A 23,086-nucleotide genomic window follows, 5' to 3' on the forward strand; every position below is an offset into this window, starting at 1 on the left:
TGTTACGGTCATCTTGAAAATATTTTAATGATGATTTACGGTCATCTTAGCGATTTTTTCAAAACAAATTTCCTGTTTCATACACATTTCTCGGTAGTAATTTGTGATTTCTTTGTGAATCTTTTATAAATTTACATTATACCAATGTATGCTTTGTAAAGAAAACAATATAGAAACACTTTAACAGACAATACAGATATTGAACAAATTTTTCATCCGCCATCTTGGGATGACCGTGAATCCAATTACGGTCATCAGCTTTACCCCAGTGAATACAGATCAGCTGAATTATCTATCGTAGAGGATCTTACAAATTAATGTAGGATGCAGTCACAGAAATAATTATATTATAAGTAAGTCTGAACCAGTGACAACTCAACGACATATATACTAGTATAATTATGTCAACTATCTTTGGTGCATAGAATGATTATATACTAGTAATAAGGTTTGAATTTCCGACTGGCAACGTTCATGTGATCATCATCTCATTTTCATAATTCATTGGTAAACGTAACGTGTTCGTAATTAGGTCTGTTCCCCAGACACTACATGTAATATGTCAACTATGTTAGATGTATAGAAAAATTTTAAGGTGTTCATGTCCGCCTGGCAGGGGACATCTGACCTTGACCTCATTTTCATGTCACTGGTCAAGATTAAATTTACGTGATACCTGTAATAAGAACCAGATTATGAAGACTTTCAACATAAAATTCATTGATGATCATCAGTAAAGCAGAACAGAGATGTAAGCATGTGCACTCTTGTTTGTTGTGGTTTATTTTTTACGACATATGTTCTGGGCATGCAAAGAAGAAGGTTTGTGTGCACGTAATAAAATTGGTTTAACTCAACCACATTGTGTGTCTGTTCATACGGTCAGGTTAACTGGACAATGTGTTATTCGTTGTTCTTTGTGACAAATAGTCAGAAATGATGGCGACGATCAAATGACAAAAGCAGAACAGAACACAATCTTACATTAAAAGCAGTTTATATGTGCCGACACTCATGGCGGTTCGCGGTAACGAATGTCAGAAGGATGTCTACACCTTTTCTCCATTTATTACCACTTTTTCATTTATTATAATAACAAATTTCATAATTGGTTTGCATGTCCAACTCGATGCTTATTATACTTGGAATAACATAGATGGTCATATTGAAAATGAGGGCACATAACTATTTCTTTAACAATGAATTAGTACTAATGGTAATATTGATAGAACTTAAAACTACTTGCAACAAACAGACAGAGAACCACATAACACAATATGAATGTCATTCTGTTATTGAATCTGGCACTAAACTATGCGTATTTTTACCATCAAACTATACTCCAAACTAAATAGAGTTTCTTATCAGCTTTTTAATGTTTACTATAAGTTTGAAGAAGATTGACCATGCCATTAGCATGTATCTTGCATTGTTAACCGACAGTGCCCCTAACATTAACCAGACCTTTGAAATGTATAAGGAACATATATTCTCCTCTCGGTGATTAAGAATACTAAGGTTGATAAAGACTGCCAAAGCTGTTAAGTCTACTGTGTCGACATCAATCCTTGACCTTGACCTTGAAAAATACGGTCATTTTCTCCAAATGAAAATTAATAATAGTCTAAAAGGAGTGACCAAGCATTAAAGCCTATATCGTGATGACAATATTGACACTGACCATCTGATCATGTTCATTCTTTGGAGACTGCCATGACACCAAACTCAAGTTAAACATGTTGTAAAGATTGAAAACAATTTAATCTGTATAATTATTTCCTTGAGCCAAATCCAGTCACTGAACCCCTAACATTGTTTGACTTTACAAACTATCTGGGTGATTGAAATAATATCGACGAATCTAATGCATGATCTCCACCAGTTTACAATCGCAAACAAACTATACACATTGATGCTGTTTCAAATGTTAAGCACTCCCGTTCTCTCTATTTCAAGCAATAGTTCAGGTATTGGTATCAATTACATGTTAAGCAAATAACAAAACAATATACAATGACAAAGCATAACATCAACCTGCAACTTCATGTTATTTAACTAGAAAAAAACTTAATGGGGAGTATTTTTTTCAGGAAATGTTTTTATCTTGGCCCTGAACCAACCTCAGTTTGATGAAGACAGAGCAATTGAATGAGACTACATGTATAATCTGAAGACATTCCTTACATAAAACCTTGATCTCTGCTCGATCCTTCACCTTTGAACCTAAAATCTAGAGGGTGTGTCAACTTGGCCTCTTCTCGTAAGGATTCAGTTTACCAAATGTGATGAAGACTGTTCAAAAACATTGAAATCAAGCTTGATTAGGGTTGACCAGTTTTCGACCTGGATCCTTAAACTCAGACCTAACTTTGACCTTTGACATAAAAATTCATTAAGTAAACATAAGGTCATATTTGGTATACACTGTATTTAATACATCATACTGTAGTTTCAGAAAAGATTTTTTTGTACTGACCCACTTGCAATGGATGCTCAGTGATGGTAACAACTCACACTGTTCCTTATATGCTGGGCCAGTTGAATAAAAATTATTGGCATGGTCCTATAACATTTTAAATACTTACATTTCAATATAGATGTACTACTTTCAACACAAAATTGCTGATAATTGACACATATTAAGGTATACACCAGTGTTTGAAATTGATTTTATTGCATCATTAAAACATTCCATTGTAATAAATTATATATGTTCTCAAAGAATAATATCTAAATTAAACTTGTCTATGGTTTCACACAAAACTTCAGCTATAAACCATAAAACAAAACCGTAGGTATATTATATAATACAGGAATCACACACCATCCCATGCTTCAGTGTGAAGGAGGAACATATGGATGTTGTTAAAAGTTTACACTAAAACATTTTAGACCCATCTTATCTCATATCATAAAGAATAACAACTAAGGCACATATGACAGCAGCAAATTCATTGCATTTTAGTGTTAAAATGTTTCAGTCAAAGAAAAAAAATAATAGCGACAACAAAGAATCAAAATCAGAGTTGCAGTTGATGTTATTGGACTTGGTTCACTTGTAACGTGATGACATTAAATGCAACTGAACTGCACATGTAACATGACTACATTGTGTAATAACTTATAAAGCTGAACTTATTCATCCTAACATGACTAATAGTTTGTGACTAACCTTGTTGACTAATAGTTTATGTAACTGGACTGAACTTGTTCACATGTAAAATCATTAATACTTTATGTGACTGAAGGTTTTCACTTGTAATATGACTTAAGTTTAAGTGACTGAACTTGTTTGCATGTAAAATGACTGATAGCTTATGCGACTGAACTTGTCCAACATATCATGACTGGGTTATTCAACAACTGAACTTGTTCACTTGTAACAAGACTGAGTTATTCAACTGAACTTGTGTACCTGTAACAAAATTGAGTTATTCAACTGAACTTGTTCACCTGTAACATGACTAGTTATTCAACTGAACTTGTGTATCTTTGACATGACTAGTTATTCAACTGAACTTGTTCACCTGTAACCTGACTAGTTATTCAACTGAACTTGTGTATCTTTGACATGACTGAGTTATTCAACTAAACTTATTCACCTGTAACAATACTGAGTTATTCATTTGGACTTGTCCAACAATATCATGACTGAAGTTTATGAGGCGCCGTTTTACTATTTATTCCTTATTTTCTGATATCAAAAAATATTTCTTGATATCAAAAAATGTAATTCCTGATATCAAAAAATGATTTTTTGATATCAGGAAATATTTCTTGATATCAAAAAATATTTCTTGATATCAGGAATTCAATTTTTTGATATCAAAAATTGCCTTTTTTGATATCAAGAATTCGATTTCTTGATATCAGAAAATAATCTTTATTTCTTGATATCAGAAATTCGATTTTTTGATATCAAAAAATCATTTTTTGATATCAAGAAATCCATTTTCTGATATCAAAAAATAGATTTTTTGATATCAAATATTACTGACGATATTTTGATATCAAGAAATACATTTTCTGATATCAAGAAATGATTTTTTGATATCAAAAATTCGAATTCCTGATATCAAAAAATGATTTTTTGATATCAGAAAATAAGAAAAGTATCAACGATTGCTCCCTGTGTGTCAATAAAAGCATCAACGTTCAGCAATGAGCCCTTACATTAAGTCTGGTGTTTCGGTCGTGTAATATACACGAAAGCATATATCAGAGTTCGGCTTCATCAGTCTCAATATAAGAAGTTTTGTGTTTTTTGTGTTTCACATATTTATTATTTTAAGGTTTATAGTCAACAATTGTAAGTTCTCACTTCTTTTATAAGCAATTATTGGTTTCCTCTGAAACAGATTTGTGCAGTCAGGTTTTTGCAAATATCAAGCCCCAGTGTTTTGTTCATCTTGTTTTTATATTTTTTTCCCGTTGTTTATGTTGAGGATTTAGTAAGTAAGTTAGTTCTGTTAAGTTTAAAAATAAGGAGATGTGGTATGATAGCCCATGAGACAACTAGCCACCAAAGTTCAAATGAAGTTGATGTAAGCAATTATAAGCAACCGTACGGCCTTCAACAATGAGAAAACCCCATGCCATATAGTCTCCTATAAAAGGCCCCAATATGAAAAAGAAATAAACAACTCAATTTAGAAAGCTAAAGGCCTATATGATTTATAACAAAACAATTTACGTAAAACAAATACGGCAGACATCATTCGTAAATATAAATCAACATTCAGACTTCTTATACGTTCAGGTATTTCACATCCAATATTTTATGGAAATATTCTTTACAAAGAACAAAAATGTCGGCATTCACCTCAAAGTTTAACCAAACCTTTAAAAAGACTTATTCGGAAAGGATATACCGGTAGTTACGATACTGTTGTCAATTAGTCATTAATGATTGAATATTTTGGTATTAATATTGATTCACTCATAGGGTCTTTGCATCGGAAATAAACACATTTATTCTAAAACCATTTGTTGGCATGATACGGTTTATGTTCTTCTCATGTATTCTATGATGGTATATGATACTAAACTCCTAACGGGAGGTATTTTTCTTGATTTTCTTATGATGAAGACATAATCTTTCAATCAGTTTGAGGTCTGGAGCTGGCATGTCAGTAACTGCTAGTAGTCCTTTGTTCATTTATGCTTAGTTTATTTTATTACCTATTCTGACATCGGACTCGTACTTCTTTTAAACTGAGTTTTACTGTGCGTATTGCTATGTTTTTCTTTATTCTACATTGGGTAGAGGTATAGGGGGAGGGTTGAGATCTCACAAAAAATGTCTAACCCCGCCGCATTTTTCCGCCTGTTCCAAGTCAGGAGCCTCTGGCCTTTGTTGGTCTTGTATGTTTTTTAATTTTACTTCATTGATATGTTTTGGAGTTTAGTTTGACGTCCATTTTCACTGAACTAGTACACAATTTTATTTAGGGTCCAGCTGAGGACCACCTCCGGGTGCGGGATTTTCTCGCTGCGTTGAAGACCCATTGGTGGCCTTCGGCTGTTGTCTGCTCTTTGATCGGGTTGTTTTCTCTTTGACATATCCCCCCACCATTTCCATTCTCAATTCTATGAACCAAGACAATGCACTAAACTGCAGGCTCCGGACTTGGAACAGACACATAAAGAATGTGGCGGGATGAAACATGTTTGAGCGCTCAACTCTCCCCCTAACCTGGGACACTGGTGTTACATTACAACATAGTGTAAGAACAAACGTGGCAGGGTAACAACAACAAAAAGACACAAATTACAGATGCGATAGTGACAACTAGTTCAAAGCCAACAACAACATAAAAAAAATGCATGTCTTGTATTTTCAAAAGATTTGTCTATTTCGTCTTTTTACGAGACTGCTAGTATTTCTTATGAACCGCGTCGTCCATAAACATTTTAGATACATATGAGCTTTTTCTGTGAAGTAATGAAACGTTTCAGTAGGTTGGATGTACGTTTTCATCTCTAAAATACCTTCATTTTGGAAAAGTTTGTCTTTATATTGAAAGGATTGTCAAGAAATTTTCACTTCATTTTGAGAAAAGTGGTATAAGTACAATTTAGTAGGGTATATATTTCGACTCTTCAAAATTCAAGAGTCTATCCTAAACTGAGGTAAACTATATGGTCTTCCAAATACCGTTTCGATTCCTAACATCACTGAAGAGATATTAATTGTCGAAATCCGGATATGGTGTACAAATTTTTGCACCTCATGTTTGCGGTATACCATCTTTTCCGCAAGTTTGTTGTTTTCTGTTTGGTATTAAATTAATAATATAGATCAATTTTGTTACATCTTGTGATCCGTTTATTTGGCAATCGCCAATGGCAGTCAGCAGGGTTTAAGAACATCAGTTGTTCGACCTGTTAGCCAAATGCGTTTTGTTAAAATATTCTTTTTCACTTTTTTGATCTTTTGGAAAATGTTGTTTGTGCTGTATTTAGACCCCTCTCTACCAAGAAATTTGTTTTGCTTGCACACGTATAAAAATTTTATCCAACGCAATCATAGGTTAGAACGTTGTTTTCAATTTAGACTTGTTTATGCATTGTATTAGATATATAAGGCGAAAAGATCGTGTATATCGCCAGTTGAACCTGAATATATTATCGAGCCATCGTATCTAAATCTTGAAAACATTTTCCAGTATGTAATAAATTCTTAGGTCGACATATCCCGCCCATTCGGATTGTATGACACAAGAGTAAATATGTTTTATTTAGGAATAATTTTAAATCAAAGCACTGTAAGCGCTGTAGGCAGTTAACCAAAAACCAAGGCAAACATAATTATGAAAACTGTGGCTATGTTGCTTCATTTTTTTTAAGATTTAAAAGAACAAACATTAAACATTCATATATTGTGCATTTATGTTCATTTAATGAATTAATTATTAAGGCAAATAATTCATATTTTATCAAGGTTTTCAAAAGCAACGCATATATCAAGTATATTTTTAATGGTCATGTGTCTGCAGTGGTACAAGTTCGAAATGATTGCAGTTGTTCTAGTTGATAGTTAACGTTGGTATTAGTTGACTGTTAGTAGTTCAAGTTGACTTAGTACGAGCTTGTAATAGTATGCATGGACTTGCTTCCCTGGAAAGAAAACTGAGTTTGTGTTCTACAGTGCAAAAGTTATGAGACACAAATCAGACAAATGTTTACTACTACGGGGATCAAAGGTGAGGTCTGACTGACCTGCCCATAGTAAATGTAAATGACCCCCGCCTTCACCCCAAGTCCATGATGTCTAAGTTTGGAATAAAATGACAGGTGATTATAATAAAGTTGGTCAAACACTCTTGGGCTTGAAAGATATGTTTTCTTTAAAATGAGCCATATTAAAATGAAATTTTTTATAGAACCAGAAATTATTCAAAATATAATTAAGGTAAATTCTTTAAACCTACTCATTTTTTGCATCAATAAAATTTTATAATAAACAAGAAATAATTGTAACAGAATGCTGTTACGAAGTCTCCCAAACAAAGCTGCCATAATTATTCATTCCCATGGTCGCCTGACATTGGGCAAAGTCTAGTACACATTGATTAGGTCTAGTAAAGTGATATGCATATGTGATGCTTATGAGATTGACCTTGTATGTCATTCAAATCTGTTTGAAATGACGAACAGGAATGAATATGGTTTAGGAGTTGGTATCTCAAACTTTTACAAGTTCTTAAAACACACACAAGAGGGGATGGGGTGACCTTAGGGACTAACCCTATATTTCATTTGATTTTTTATGTTGTCCCATACATGAATATATATATGGTTTAGGGGTGGGGATCTCGACCGTTATCAAGTTTTCAAACAGGAGGGGGTGGGGTGACCCCAGTGACTTCCCCTATATTTCATTTGATTTGTTATATTGCCAAATACATGAGTATATATGGTTTAGGGGTGGGGATCTCATCTGTTTCCAAGTTATCAAACAGGAGGGGGTAGGGTGAACCTTAGGACTCTCCCTATATTTCATTTGATAAGTTCTGCTGTCCCATACATGAATATATATGGTTTAATTTAGAGGTCGGGATCTCGACTGTTTCCAAGTTCTCAAACAGGAGGGGTGGGGTGACTGCAGGGACTCCCCTATATTTCATTTGATTTGTTATATAGTCCCATACATGAGTATATATGGTTTCGGGGTGAGGATCTCGACCGTTTCCAAGTTCTCAAACAGGATGGTTTACAGTGACCATAGGAGCTGCCCCTATATTTCATTTGATTTGTTATATTGTCCCATACATGAATATATATGGTTTAGGGTGGGGATCTCGACCGTTTTCAAATTCTCAAACAGGAGGGGTGGGGTGACCCCCAAGGACTCCCCCTATATTTCATTTCATTTGTTATATTGTCACATACATGAATATGTATGGTTTATGGGATCATTATTTTTTTGTATGCTCCAATGAACAAATTATGTCTTTAAGAGAAAGATATATACCTACATATTACACACAAAATCCTTCCCAATTGAAACTTACTGGTCTATTATCACACTGTAACGTGCCACTGCTAACAAAAGTGTGCATGTTTCTAAGACATATTGAAAAAATATTTTCATAATACAAAGCATGTTACAATAACTTCATATCCACGTTGCAATTAAGAATTTTGCAAACAAATCAACCAACTATGGTTTATTTCAATTTTATTGTATGATATCACTTATTTATTTATTGTGTGTCTTGCTTGTAAATGTATAAGTATATATGTAATTGTTAATGTATAATTGTTATCCTCTTGTAGCACCATACGTGTGCTTAAGTTTAAATAAATTGTCTTGTCTTGTCTTGTCTTGGGATCTTGACCGTTTCCAAATTCTCAAACAGGAGGGGTGGGGTGACCGCAGGGACTCCCTCTATATTTCATTTGATTTATTATATTGTCCCATACATGAATATATTTGGTTTAGGGGTGGGGATCTCGACCATTTCAAAGTTCCCAAACAGGAGGGTTTGGGTGACCCCAGGGACTCCCCTGTATTTCATTTGTCATTGATTAGTTATATTGTCCCATACATGAATATATATGGTTTAGGGGTGGGGATCTCGACTGTTTCCAAGTTCTCAAACAGGAGGGGTGGGGTAACCCTAGGGACTTCCCCCTATATTTCATTTGATTAGTTATATAGTCCCATACATGAATATATATGGTTTAGGGGTGGGGATCTCATCCGTTTCAAAGTTATCAAACAGGAGGGGGTAGAGTGACCCAAAGGATTCCACCTATATATCATATGATTTGCTTACATTCAGGTATCATAAAATCTAGTTGCACTATTTGCGAAAACAAAGTAAGAAACTTCCAGCTATGTTAACTGACCCTTCAAAATTGAGAAAAAAATTGCAGTAATATGTTTACACTTTAAAAGCATCTTACATGCATTATCAACATTTATCACTGATAAAGAAGATTTATACTGTCACCAGGAACATATATATTGTTAGATATACTATTCCCAGCTGTCACATTGTATTGGATTTTGACATTAAAATTTGTCAAAAAGTAATTTTGAGTTTCTGTATCAAATATTTTTTGCTTTTTCTTTCTTTTACATATATCTTTTGGTTTCCATTTCTAGTGTTTATATTTATTTACCATGCATAGATGTATTTTGTCACCTGCCTGAAATTTTTTTTTGTAGTTGATCTCCAAAACCCGGAGTTACCCTTATCCGCTTCCGGAATCGGACCCGATATTGTAATTGTCTACACGGCATCCATTGTTTTTCAATGTTGTTTTTGTCAGTCAGATACGATTTTACTCGAATTTACACATTACTTGTAGGCGATTATCTGCATAAAGCTAGCGGTTGAACAAAATGAACATCGCTGTCATGAATAATAAAGATGAAAATACGTTTTGAGATCGTTTATTTAGAGACTTTGGTAAAAAGGTTTGCAAAGTTATTTTTAATTTTCTTTCAAGTGAAAGGTCCGTCGGGCGTAGCTAGCAACCAAGTCGAGAGTCCGATTGCAAAAGTGGAAGGTCGCGGACCTCGGACCACCGCTAATTTGAATCCCTGCCTCCAAATTGAAAAGATACGAAAATTTCGTCTTCTAATTTGAAATTGCCGCCAACAGCATGAACAGTGGAACTTATTAATAGACTACTGACGTAGTTGTAACACGTATTGACGACAAACAATATTCCTACGACTTTTGCCATTTGGGAAATCTAAACTACTTGTCTTTAAAGATTTTCGGCGATTAAATATTTCATACAATTGTTCTATGACATCTTAGCCAAAAGCACAGGGGATAATAAACTACATAAGGATTCCCAATGTGCTCTACTTCCTATGTGCAACTTCAAAACTTTTGGGTGGTTCGACGATCATTTAAGGTTTTTTCTGGTCATATTTTTGTAATCCAGAATTAAAAGTATGAAAAAACTATTCAATTAGTTATAAATAACATTATATCCAGCTAGATAATAACAATGGCACGTATTTCAGCATTTATTGGGTAGAACACAAATCTAGGGTGCTCGCATAAGGCAGCTTAACTGCCTAAAAATCTTCCATATATTGTCTTGTAGTGCATGGGTCTTAAATTTCGTAATAAGTTTGATCAAACTGAAGATTAGTGTAAATATTTTTTTTACTTCAAATATTGTTATTAAATAGCAGTTTTCCGGAGACTTTGAAGTCTTATTCATGTTTATAAAACTTGAAGTGTATAAGCATTTTGTTTTTGTAACAAGGGACACAATGTCATCAATATAGTGACCAATACCGTGTATAGTGGTACTCCACACTATAAAACAATTGGTCTACCGGGAACATTATTTCAGATAATTCCTGATGTTTGGCCTCATTGGTGAGCCTGAATGTTTTAAATGACACACAGGGAGCCATCATTCATTTATTTCTTATTTTCTGATATCAAAAAATCATTTTTTGATATCACAAAATCTATTTCTTGATATCAAAAAATCAAAAATATTTTCTGATATCAAAAATTCGAATTTCTGATATCAAAAAATCTATTTCCTGATATCAAAAAATGAATTTTTGATATCAGGAATTCGAATTTTTGATATCAGAAAATATTCTTTATTTCTTGATATCAAGAAATCGATTTTCTGATATCAAAAAATAGAATTTTTGATATCAGAAAATCATTTTTTGATATCAGAAAATAGGTAATAAATAGTAAAACGGCGCCTCATAGAAGTTATCCAACTGAACTTGCATTATTCACTAGCAACATAACTGACAGTAAAGCAACTGAATTTACAACCTGCAACAAGACTGACAGTTTTGCAACTTAATTTTTTCTCGAAGTACATTACTATGAGGCGCCGTTTTACTATTTATTCCCTATTTTCTGATATCAAAAATTCTATTTTTTGATATCAGAAAATCGATTTCTTGATATCAAGAAATAAAGAATATTTTCTGATATCAAAAATTCGAATTCCTGATATCAAAAATTCATTTTTTGATATCAGGAAATAGATTTTTTGATATCAGAAATTCGAATTTTTGATATCAGAAAATATTTTTGATTTTTTGATATCAAGAAATAGATTTTTTGATATCAAAAAATGATTTTTTGATATCAAGAATTCGAATTCCTGATATCAATAAATGATTTTTTGATATCAGAAAATAAGAAATAAATGAATGATGGCTCCCTCTGTGTCATTTAAAACATTCAGGCTCACCAGTGAGGCCAAACATCAGGAAATATCTGAAATAATGTTCCCGGTAGACCAATTGTTTTATAGTGTGGAGTACCACTATACACGGTATTGGTCATTATATTGATGACATTGTGTCCCTTGTTACAAAAAAAAATGCTTATACACTTCAAGTTTTATAAACATGAATAAGACTTCAAAGTCTCCGGAAAACTGCTATTTAATAACAATATTTGAAGCAAAAAAAGTATTTACACTAATCTTCAGTTTGATCAAAATTATTACGAAATTCAAGACCCATGCACTAAAAGACAATATATGGAAGATTTTTTACAATTATTCCTAAATAAAACATATTTACTCTTGTGTCGTACAATCCGAATGGACGGGATATGTCGACCTAAGAATTTACTACATACTGGAAAATGTTTTCAAGATTTAGATACGATGGCTCGATAATATATTCAGGTTCAACTGGCGATATACACGATCTTTTCGCCTTATATATCTAATACAATGCATAAACAAGTCTAAATTGAAAACAACGTTCAAACCTATGATTGCGTTGGATAAAAACCGCAATTTTTATACGTGTGCATGCAAAACAAATTTCTTGGTAGAGGGGGTCTAAATACAGCACAAACAACATTTTCCAAAAGATCAAAAAAGTGAAAAAGTATATTTTAACAATACGCATTTGACTAACAGGTCGAACAACGGATGTTATTAAACCCTGCTGACTGCCATTGGCGATTGCCAAATAAACGGATCACAAGATGTAACAAAATTGATCTTAATTATTAATTTAATATCAAACAGAAAACAATAAACTTGCGGAAAAGATGGTATACCGCAAACATGAGGTGCAAAAATTTGTACACCATATCCGGATTTCGACAATTAATATCTCTTCAGTGATGTTAGGAATCGAAACGGTATTTGGAAGACCATATAATTTACCTCAATTTAGGATAGACTCTTGAATTTTGAAGAGTCGAAATGTATACCCTACTAAATTGTACTTACCACTTTCCTCAAAATGAAGTGAAAATTTCTTGACAATCCTTTCAATATAAAGACAAACTTTTCCAAAATGAAGGTATTTTAGAGATGAAAACGTACATCCAACCTACTGAAACGTTTCATTGCTTCACAGAAAAAGCTCATATGTATTTAAAAGGTTTATGGAAGACGCGGTTCATAAGAAATACTAGCAGTCTCGTAAAAAGACGAAATAGACAAATCTTTTGAAAATACAAGACATGCATTTTTTTATGTTGTTGTTGGCTTTGAACTAGTTGTCACTATCACATCTGTAATTTGTGTCTTTTTGTATTTGTTACCCTGCCACGTTTGTTCTTACACTATGTTGTAATGTAACACCAGTGTCCCAGGTTAAGGGGAGAGTTGAGCGCTCAAACATGTTTAATCCCGCAACATTCTTTACGTGTCTGTTCCAAGTCCGGAGCCTGCAGTTTCGTGCATTGTCTTGGTTCATAGAATTGAGAATGGAAATGGGGGGGGGATGTCAAAGATAAAACAACCCGATCAAAGAGCAGACAACAGCCGAAGGCCACCAATGGGTCTTCAACGCAGCGAGAAAATCCCGCACCCGGAGGTGGTCCTCAGCTGGATCCTGAACAAAATTGTGTACTAGTTCAGTGAAAATGGACGTCACACTAAACTCCAAAACATATCAATGAACTAAAATTAAAAAACATACAAGACTAACAAAGGCCAGAGGCTCCTGACTTGGGACAGGCGAAAAAATGCGGCGGGGTTAGACATGTTTTGTGAGATCTCAACCGTGGCCTCCCCCTATACCTCTAGCCAATGTAGAATAAAGAAAAACATAGCAATACGCACAGTAAAACTCAGTTTAAAAGAAGTCCGAGTCCGATGTCAGAACAGGTAACAAAATAAACTAAGCAAAATGACAATGATACATAAATGAACAAAGGACTACTAGCAGTTACTGACATGCCAGCTCCAGACCTCAATTAAACTGATTGAAAGATTATGTCTTCATCATCATAACAATATCCAGTACAATCCCTCCCGTTATCAGTTTAGTATCATACCACCATAGAATATATAAGAAGAACATAAACCGTATCATGCCCACAACTGGTTTTAGAATAAATGTGTTTATTTCCGATGCAAAGACCCTATGAGTGAATCAATATTAATACCAAAATATGCAATCATTAATGACTAATTGACAACAGTACCGTAACTACCGGTATATCCTTTCCGAATAAGTCTGTTTAAAGGTTTGGTTAGATTTTGAGGTGAATGCCGACATTTTTGTGCTTTGTAAAGAAGTCTGCATGTTGATTTATATTTACGAATGATGTCTGCCATATTTGTTTTACGTAAATTGTTTTGTTATAAATCATAAATGCATTTAGCTTTCTAAATTGAGTTGTTTATTTCTTTTTCATATTGGGGCCTTTTATAGGCGACTATATGGTATGGGGTTTTCTCATTGTTGAAGGCCGTACGGTTGCTTATAATTGTTTACATCAACTTCATTTGAACTTTGGTGGCTAGTTGTATCATTGGCTATCATACCACATCTCCTTATTTTTAAACTTAACAGAACTAACTTACTTACTAAATCTTCAACATAAACAACGGGAAAAAAATTTAAAAACACGATGAACAAAACACTGGGGCTTGATATTTGCAAAAACCTGACTGCACAAATCTGTTTCAGAGGAAACCAATAATTGCTTATAAAAGAAGCGAGAACTTACAATTGTTGACTATAAACCTTAAAATAATAAATATGTGAAACACAAAAAACACAAAACTTCTTATATTAAGACTGATGAAGTCGAACTCTGATATATGCTTTCGTATAATATATTACACGACCGAAAAACCAGACTTAATGTAAGGGCTCATTGGTGAACGTTGATGCTTTTATTGACACACAGGGAGCAATCGTTGATATTTTTCTTATTTTCTGATATCAAAAAATCATTTTTTGATATCAGGAATTCGAATTTTTGATATCAAAAAATCATTTTTTGATATCAGAAAATGTATTTCTTGATAACAAAATATCGTTAGTAATATTTGATATCAGAAAATCTATTTTTTGATATCAGAAAATGGATTTCTTGATATCAAAAAATGATTTTTTGATATCAAAAAATCGAATTTCTGATATCAAGAAATAAAGATTATTTTCTGATATCAAGAAATCGAATTCTTGATATCAAAAAAGGCAATTTTTGATATCAAAAAATTGAATTCCTGATATCAAGAAATATTTTTTGATATCAAAAAATCATTTTTTGATATCAGGAATTCAATTTTTTGATATCAAGAAATATTTTTTGATATCAGAAAATAAGGAATAAATAGTAAAACGGCGCCTCATACATTACTGACAGTTATCCAACTGAACTTATTCACCTGTAACATGAATAAACACAGACAAATGTTCATCAATGTAACTGTTCAGTGTTTCACAGTGAATAAATTTCTCTCAAATTGTATCCCCAAAATAAGACCCAATTGAAGTTTTAATCAATCCCAACTGTGCAATTGCTAAAGTTGGTAAGTTATACATGTATATAAAACACTGTAAATGCAAATAATGAGAAAACAAAAAACAAAAACAAATATTACACAAGAACAATGAAATAAACAGTCCCTTGAATAAATCATGAAAATATGTAGCTTTATATGAAAATAGGGGACAAGGAACAGACTACAAGCACAACAAAAATGTACATTCATGACATAAATACACATTCTTAAAAAAACTTATCCCCGGCTTAGTATATATCTCAGATTTTAAATGGCTGATGCACATCGTTAAATAACCCAAAGCCCCAGGTGTTGCTAACCCATATACCTGGGTGTTGCTACCCATTACCCCGGGGAACTTCACATGGGTTTTCCTTAGTTCCGTGGCTGTTCCCATTGAAAAATTGAATTCTGTAGATTATTCGGGGTGTATGTAATCCACTAACGATTTTATCTTTTTATGCTGATCATTGGCATCCATTTTAGTATATGCATCACTTGGCTACCACATCGTCTATGAACAGGACTACTGACCTAGTTATGCAAATGACCCTCGTTGACGTCCCGCCGTCTATGACATAAAGCTCACGACATTTTGCAGCAAATTTGATTAATTCTAGTTTCTCTGTCTCTGGATTATATTTGAATACCTGTAGGGTTCTACCTTAGGTAGTAGCCTACACTCCGTAAAAAATATGTCAAATTTTCAAATTTCAATAAAACCTTTTTAAATAATAAAAGATATGTTGCTTTCACGTTACAATTTGTGTCCGAACTTCTCCAAAAATCGCTCGATTTGGACTAAGACTGGGGATAAATTCGTTTTCTACGTTCATATCCGTAGATAACTTATAATACACAATGTTAATAAATACAATATAAACTCAATGTCATACTTGTTCATTTAGTCTGACAAATGCATACTGACTAGGCACCATGAAATAATTATATATCATAATAAATGTAAAAGATATACTGTAACAATAATCTTTGAATTTAGCGACTTTTCCCACTACATGACAATATACTTTGTTTGATCTAGCAAATAGTACATTTTGCACTTACAAAATCTTAATAATTTCAACCAAAAGTCAAATGGACATTTTGTTATCTATTGATTTTAATAGCTTACTATAGGATATGGGCTTTGCTCATTGTTAAAGGTTGTTGGGGGTGACCTTTATAGTTGTTTACATGCAGTCAATTTGGTCTCTGCTGGATGGTTCTCTCACAGGCATAGTACCACGTCTCCATATTTTTATATTGGAGGAATAGCAGGATGACATTTTGGAGTAACTTTGATACCTGTATATTATATTTACAACTGAGATTTTTCCAACTTTTGGGTACATGTACAAACAGACATATATGCCAACACACATTTGTTTAATCATGTTCATTAAAAGTCTTTGATTGTAATTATCACAAAGCAAATAAAAAAATATCTATAAATGCTTTGCATAAAAAGTTACACATGGTACTTGTTATCACAAACAAATGTACAAAATAAACTAATAACAAATGTAAGATTATTGATTGATTGATTGTTGGTTGCTTAACATCCAGTGGCAAATATTTCATGCATAATAACAAATGTAAGATTAATAAAGATTATTGATTGATTGATTGCTGTATGCTTAACATCCAGTTGCAAATATTTCATGCATGTTCAGATGGATGTAAGATTATTGATACACTGCTCATTGCTTTAGTGACTCAAACAAATAATTTAAATTACATGTACATATCTACTCCACTTAGTGCATATATTAGGAAGTTGGTGGCATATGACTGAAAACATTGTAATTTTTTATATCACTTTGACTTTCAAACATGTTAAAAATAAACCAATTTTCATTGAAAAATCTTTTTAGCTGTTTTTTAAACGAATGCCCTAAAATAATATGAAAATAAGGAAAGCAGCGAGTCACATGAAAAAAGTAAGTACAAGGCACTAAAATAAAACACCTTTAAAATTGAAAAACGCCCAACCATAAATTAAATTTGTTTTCCTTTCAACTTCTATTTATTTATTATCATAATAAAATGCTCTGCTGGGCGCAGCTTGATACGACCCCAGAGGTCGAACCCTGAACAGTTGGGGCAAGTATGGACACAACATTCAAGCTTGATACAGCACTGAATTTGGATTGTGATTAAATATTTGACACAACATAGGTTTCTGACACAGAATGAATGTGGTCTAAGACCTTAAAAAGTTTTAATTTACCTATTCAAACCATATCATTATTATTTGCTTTTACATGTACATGTTTATATAAATCAGAAATAACCAATTTAAAATGGAAAATTTTAAAGAAAAAAAAGGAAAAAAAAAATCCCCCCTCAAATTTTTTTGAACCCCCTTATGATTCATCACCCCAAACTCAATCCTAGCCTTCCCTTTGAGGTATGGTACCTTGTAGTACAATTTCAGAGAGATCCGTACACTTGAACACAAGTTATTGTCTGGAAACTAGAAAAATGCTTGTTTTTTGGCCCCAAATTCCTAAACGTTTAGGGCAACTACCCCCAAACTCAAACCCAGCTTTCCCTTTGTGATATGGAACTTTGTAGTACAATTTCATAAAGATCCATACACTTACACACACGTTATTGTCCTGAAACTAGAAAAATGCTTGTTTTTTTGCCCCTTTTTGGCCCCTAATTCCTAAAATTTTGAGGCAATTACTCCCAAAATCAGTCCCAGCCTTCCCTTTGTGGTATGGTACCTTGTGGTACAATGTCAGAGAGATCCATACACTAATACACAAGTTATGTCTGGAAGTTACAAAAATGCTTATTTTTGGCCCCTAATTCCTTAACTGTTGGTACCATAACCCCCAAAATCAATCCCAACCTTCCTTTTTTGGTATTGAAACTTATGGTAAAATTTCATAGAGATCCATTCACTTAAATTAAAGTTAAAGTGCAAAAAACAATGTGTCTTCAGACGACGACGACGCCAACGTCATACCAATATACGACCGCAAAATTTTTTTGCGGTCGTATAAAAATGTTTGTTCTTTACTTTTGCCATTGCACAATATCAAATGTATTTTCCTAATTGTAATTATTTTTACACCGGGTTGCTGAAGGTACCAAATAACATTGAATAGTTAATTCAGCTAGCAATAAAGCAGCTTGCTTGTACAGCATAGCATTGTTTAATAGCTTCCTGACAATTGTTACAGTCCTGCCATGGTATACACACAGTTTTATATAGGAACTGAAGATATGCTTCTAACTTGGGCAGAGCTTCGTGTAGTCTCTCTCCTATTAGGACTTGTTGTAGAACATTCTGATATTCATCTTGTGACTGGTGAAGTTTGACAATAACATCTGTTGTATCTTGAACATGTGAACAATTAAGACAAACAGAATTCTCTGTCTTCTTGTCAGGAGGAATGACCACAGGTCCATTACATTTCTGACATCTGAACTTGGGTACATCAACAGGTATGTTGAAATACAACGGCCAATCTTCTCTGCATGCTTTACAATTGCATGTAAAATAGTACTGTGGTTTTAATATTTCTCTTCTTTCAGAACATACAGTTAACGGATAGAGAGCACCATAATTATCAGCTATTTCTTCACCAGCATCAATATTCTTTATTGCTCTGACCACACATACATCACCATATGAGTGTCTCACTACATTAGGGTCACATGAATGGTTGATAAGACTGAGTATAGGATAGATTCCAGACCCTATCTCCTTGGTTTCAGATTCTGGCAAACTTTCTGGTTTCAGCGCAAGTTCTGATACTTCATGGGCATTGCATGGTAGCATCATAATATGTCGTAATATATGCCCAGCTACGTAACATTTGTCAGCAAATGATACTTTTCTCTCATCTTCATTAAAGTAGCTTGTCTTCTCTAGACATTTCAGTAGAAAACATGCTTGTAAACTTCGCTTAAACAGATCTTCTGATGTACGTTTTTCACTATGATTAACTAAGCTATATACAGTGTTGTAATCATCAGAATTATAAACACCATCAGTATTGAAGCCAACAGACCTCTTACATCCATCCTCTTGTTCTCGTCTCTCATACTCCATTACTAAAGATAATCCTGCTTTCACTACCATCTTAAAAGCCAAGTAACCAAGGCCTAAATTGGCCTGCTTAACTGTTCCTAAACATGGACATTCTATAGAATGATATCCTTCCCATGATTCCTTGTAACACATGTGACTACAGAACATAACTTCACTACAGTGATGACAAGGATGAGCTGACACAACTCGCTGACAACAATGATGGCAATAGATTGTATCAAACTTTGGTAATACAATGGATGTATAGCCCTTTTCTATTATTAGAACTTCACCAACATAAATGTCCCGTGTTGCAGCCAGTCCAAATTCTGTTTCTTTGTTCTCAGTTATCCCAACTGCATCTGATGCAGATGGGAATATTTTACTTCTCTTCTCAATGGTTGGAAGTGGACCATGAAATTTCTGGAAAGACTGGGTTCCTGGCTTTCCATCATTATTTGATACATTTTTCTTGCATTTTTCAATCGACTTTTCAACTGAGTTTTTGATATTTTGGGATTTTTTTTCATCAAGTTCAGCATCTGACAATGAGTTGAGTGCATTTTGAAATGATTCAGTAGCTTTTGGTATTTCTTTCTTTTCAACATAGCACTTTGCTTTTCTTTCATGTAATTTATAAATCAAAGATTTAGGATATTCATTCTGAATAGCTAAGTCAATATCACTCAAACAATCATCATAACTTTTCTGATGAAAGAAGACAGCCGAGCGGTTAGCTAAGGCATAGGAAAGTTCTAAGTTGTCTCCTTTATGTTGGTCCTTGGAATGGTCATCAGGACACAATGCAGGAGCATACACTACACTTTGGTTATATTTATCCAGAGCTCTTTGAAACTCTCCCTTCTGAAAGAATGTATTTCCTTCATTTCTAAACCTAGTAGAAGTATCAGATGACTTTTGTTTACTTTCAGGGATAATGTCAAAATGTTTATTTACACCATCTATCTGTGCAACCATCTGGATTCTACTTTTGTTTGTTTTACAATCTTTAAACTTTGTAAGAATGTCATCATAGATTCCATCCTGCTTCAATAACTCATCTTGAAGCTTCTGTACCACAGACATTTTAGTATCTGCAAAATTGAAAACATTTTTGGTACTTAAAATTAAAATGCTTATGACAACACATAAAATGTCATGCATGAATAAATAAAAAAAAAGAAATGCTGATTGAGTATGTTGAAACTCCACCTAAGAGCATATGTTTATTGACAAATATTAAAAGTAAACAACAAATAGTACTGTTATCTACATCTACTGCCTACAAATGTATGTCCTTATCAACAACAGATTTATAAAACATTACAGTGTAAAGTTACATGTATTCATAGTAAATGATGCATTTCGTAGTTAATTTTTAAGAAGGCTACTCCCTGCAGTTAACAAATAAAATAATTTGATGGAAATTTTCTATTTATTCATTACATTTAAAGGAAATAAATGTAAATGTATTTATCCAACAGGAAATAAGATAGTTTTTCATTGACATAATTTTAATTGGAGTTATATTACTCATGTTATTTGGCCCTCATGTCAGAGTGCTTTGAAACAGGTTGATTTACTTATGTGACTATTGCCAGTCTGTAGTGCACAATAAACTTGGTGGTATGGGGTCCCTGGACTCCAAATACACATTTGCAGTTTTGCACCCTACATCCCACATGTTCGCCCCTTGGTTCTGTTTGCACTCTCAAATACCGGTTGAATTAAAAGATGTTTTTTTTTATTACAGTGTTCATACATGTATCAAAATATTTATATTTTCATGAACATGATGAATAAAATTCGTAATTTTTTTAAATGAAATATTTTTTTTGTGATTAGATGATTTTAAAATTATTAATTGTGATTTATTTTAGATTACTGTTAATTGGTTTTTACAAAGCTAATTTGGTATTATTGTTATGTGTTTGGTGTAAAGTAAAATACAAATATTAGCTTGGAAGGAGTAATTCAATGAAGATTTTTAATGAAAAAAATACAAGATAGTTATTTCTAACAGTTTGTGACGAGTTTGATAGCAGTTTGGAATTTTCTGCCTTTCTTTTACAAAGTCTTAGAAACGAATGACTTAGTCTTTGATCATCATGACAATATTCATATTCCTTTTCATCAAACTAAAGCAATTATAATAAAATGCTCCGCAGGGCGCAGCTTGATACGACCGCAGAGGTCGAACCCTGAACAGTTGGGGCAAGTATGGACACAACATTCAAGCTTGATACAGCTCTGAATTTGGATTGTGATTAAATATTTGACACATCATAGGTTTCTGACACAGAATGAATGTGGTCTAAGAACTTAAAAATTTTAAATTGGACATTCACCTATTATGGTCCAATATCCAAAATCTAAATACATGGTTAGATTCGGCATATCAAAGAACCCCAAGAATTCAATTTTTGATGAAATCAAACAAAGTTTAATTTTGGACCCTTTTGACCTCAATGTGGACAAAGTTGATAACGGGGCCCAAAAATCAAAAATCTAAATACATGGTTAGATTCAGCATATCAAAGAACCCCATATATTCAATTTTTGTTGAAATTAAACAAAGTTTAATTTTGGACCCCGATTTGGACCAACTTGAAAACTGGGCCCATAATCAAACATCTAAATACATGTTTCGATTCAGCATATCAAAGAACCCTAAAAATAACTAAGTTTTATTTTGGACCCTTTATAATAATAATAATAATAATAATAATAAATTCTTTATTTAAAGAGGGTAAACTCAGTTAGTTACAATAAACTAATCTTCCCTGAGGCCCTCACATGCTTTGGACCTTAATGTAGACCAATTTGAAAACGGAACCAAAAATTAAGAATCTAAATACACGGTTAGATTCGGCATATCAAAGAACCCCAATAATTCAATTTTTGATGAAATCAAACAAAGTTAAATTTTGGACCCTTTGGACCTCAATGTGGACCAATTTAAAAACGGGGCCCAAAATCCAAAAACTTAATACACGGTTAGATTCAGCATATTAAAGAACCCCAAGAATTCAAGAATAAAACCCCATTGAAATTGATCAAGAAATAAGCAATTTATACGAAGTATCTTCTTTTGCACAATACTGTGCAATTGAATATTTCTTGCTATTGTGCAATACTGTACAATTGACAATTTCTTGCTATTGCGCAATATTGTGCTATTGGATATTTCTTGCTATTGCACAATACTGTGCAACTGAAGATTTCTTGCTATTGCGCAATACTGTGCAATTGAAGATTTCTTGCTATTGTGCAATACTGTGCAATTGAAAATTTCTTGCTATTGCACAATACTTATTATATAATAATTTACACATCCTGTTTGGTGTGTATCTCCTACCATATCATTATTATTTGCTTTTAAATATTAATCAGAAATAACCAACTTAAAATGGAAAATTTTAAAAGAAAAAAAAAAGGAAAAAAAGAAAAAAAAAGAAAAAAAAAACCCCCCCCCCCCAAATTTTTTGAACCCCCTTATGATTCATCACCCCCAAACTCAATTCCAGCCTTCCCTTTGTGGTATGGTACCTTGCAGTACAATTTCAGAGAGATCCATACACTTGAACACAAGTTATTGTCTGGAAACTAGAAAAATGCTTATTTTTGGCCCCTTTTTGGCCCCCAATTCCTAAACGTTTCGGGCAATTACCCCCAAACTCAATTCCAGCTTTCCCTTTGTGATATGGAACCTTGTAGTACTATTTCAGAAATATCCAAACACTTACACACAAGTTATTGTCATGAAACTAGAAAAATGCTTGTTTTTTGCCCCTTTTTTGGCCCCTAATTCCT

The 23,086-nt window shown here is 33.2% G+C and overlaps 1 protein-coding gene across 1 annotated transcript; it reads right to left on the bottom strand.

Annotated features, from left to right (window-relative positions):
- Positions 1 to 17,429: 17,429 nt before the first annotated feature.
- On the bottom strand, positions 17,430 to 20,321 carry LOC127704694 (SET and MYND domain-containing protein 4-like). The gene has a single exon (XM_052208830.1). It carries the CDS (start codon positions 20,249 to 20,251, stop codon positions 18,350 to 18,352), a length of 1,902 nt encoding a protein of 633 aa, XP_052064790.1. The 5' UTR covers positions 20,252 to 20,321; the 3' UTR covers positions 17,430 to 18,349.
- Between the last annotated feature and the right edge of the window lie 2,765 nt (positions 20,322 to 23,086).

This window comes from Mytilus californianus, unplaced genomic scaffold, assembly GCF_021869535.1.
Source record: "Mytilus californianus isolate M0D057914Y unplaced genomic scaffold, xbMytCali1.0.p SCAF_6, whole genome shotgun sequence".
Taxonomy (NCBI): Eukaryota; Metazoa; Mollusca; class Bivalvia; order Mytilida; family Mytilidae; genus Mytilus; species Mytilus californianus.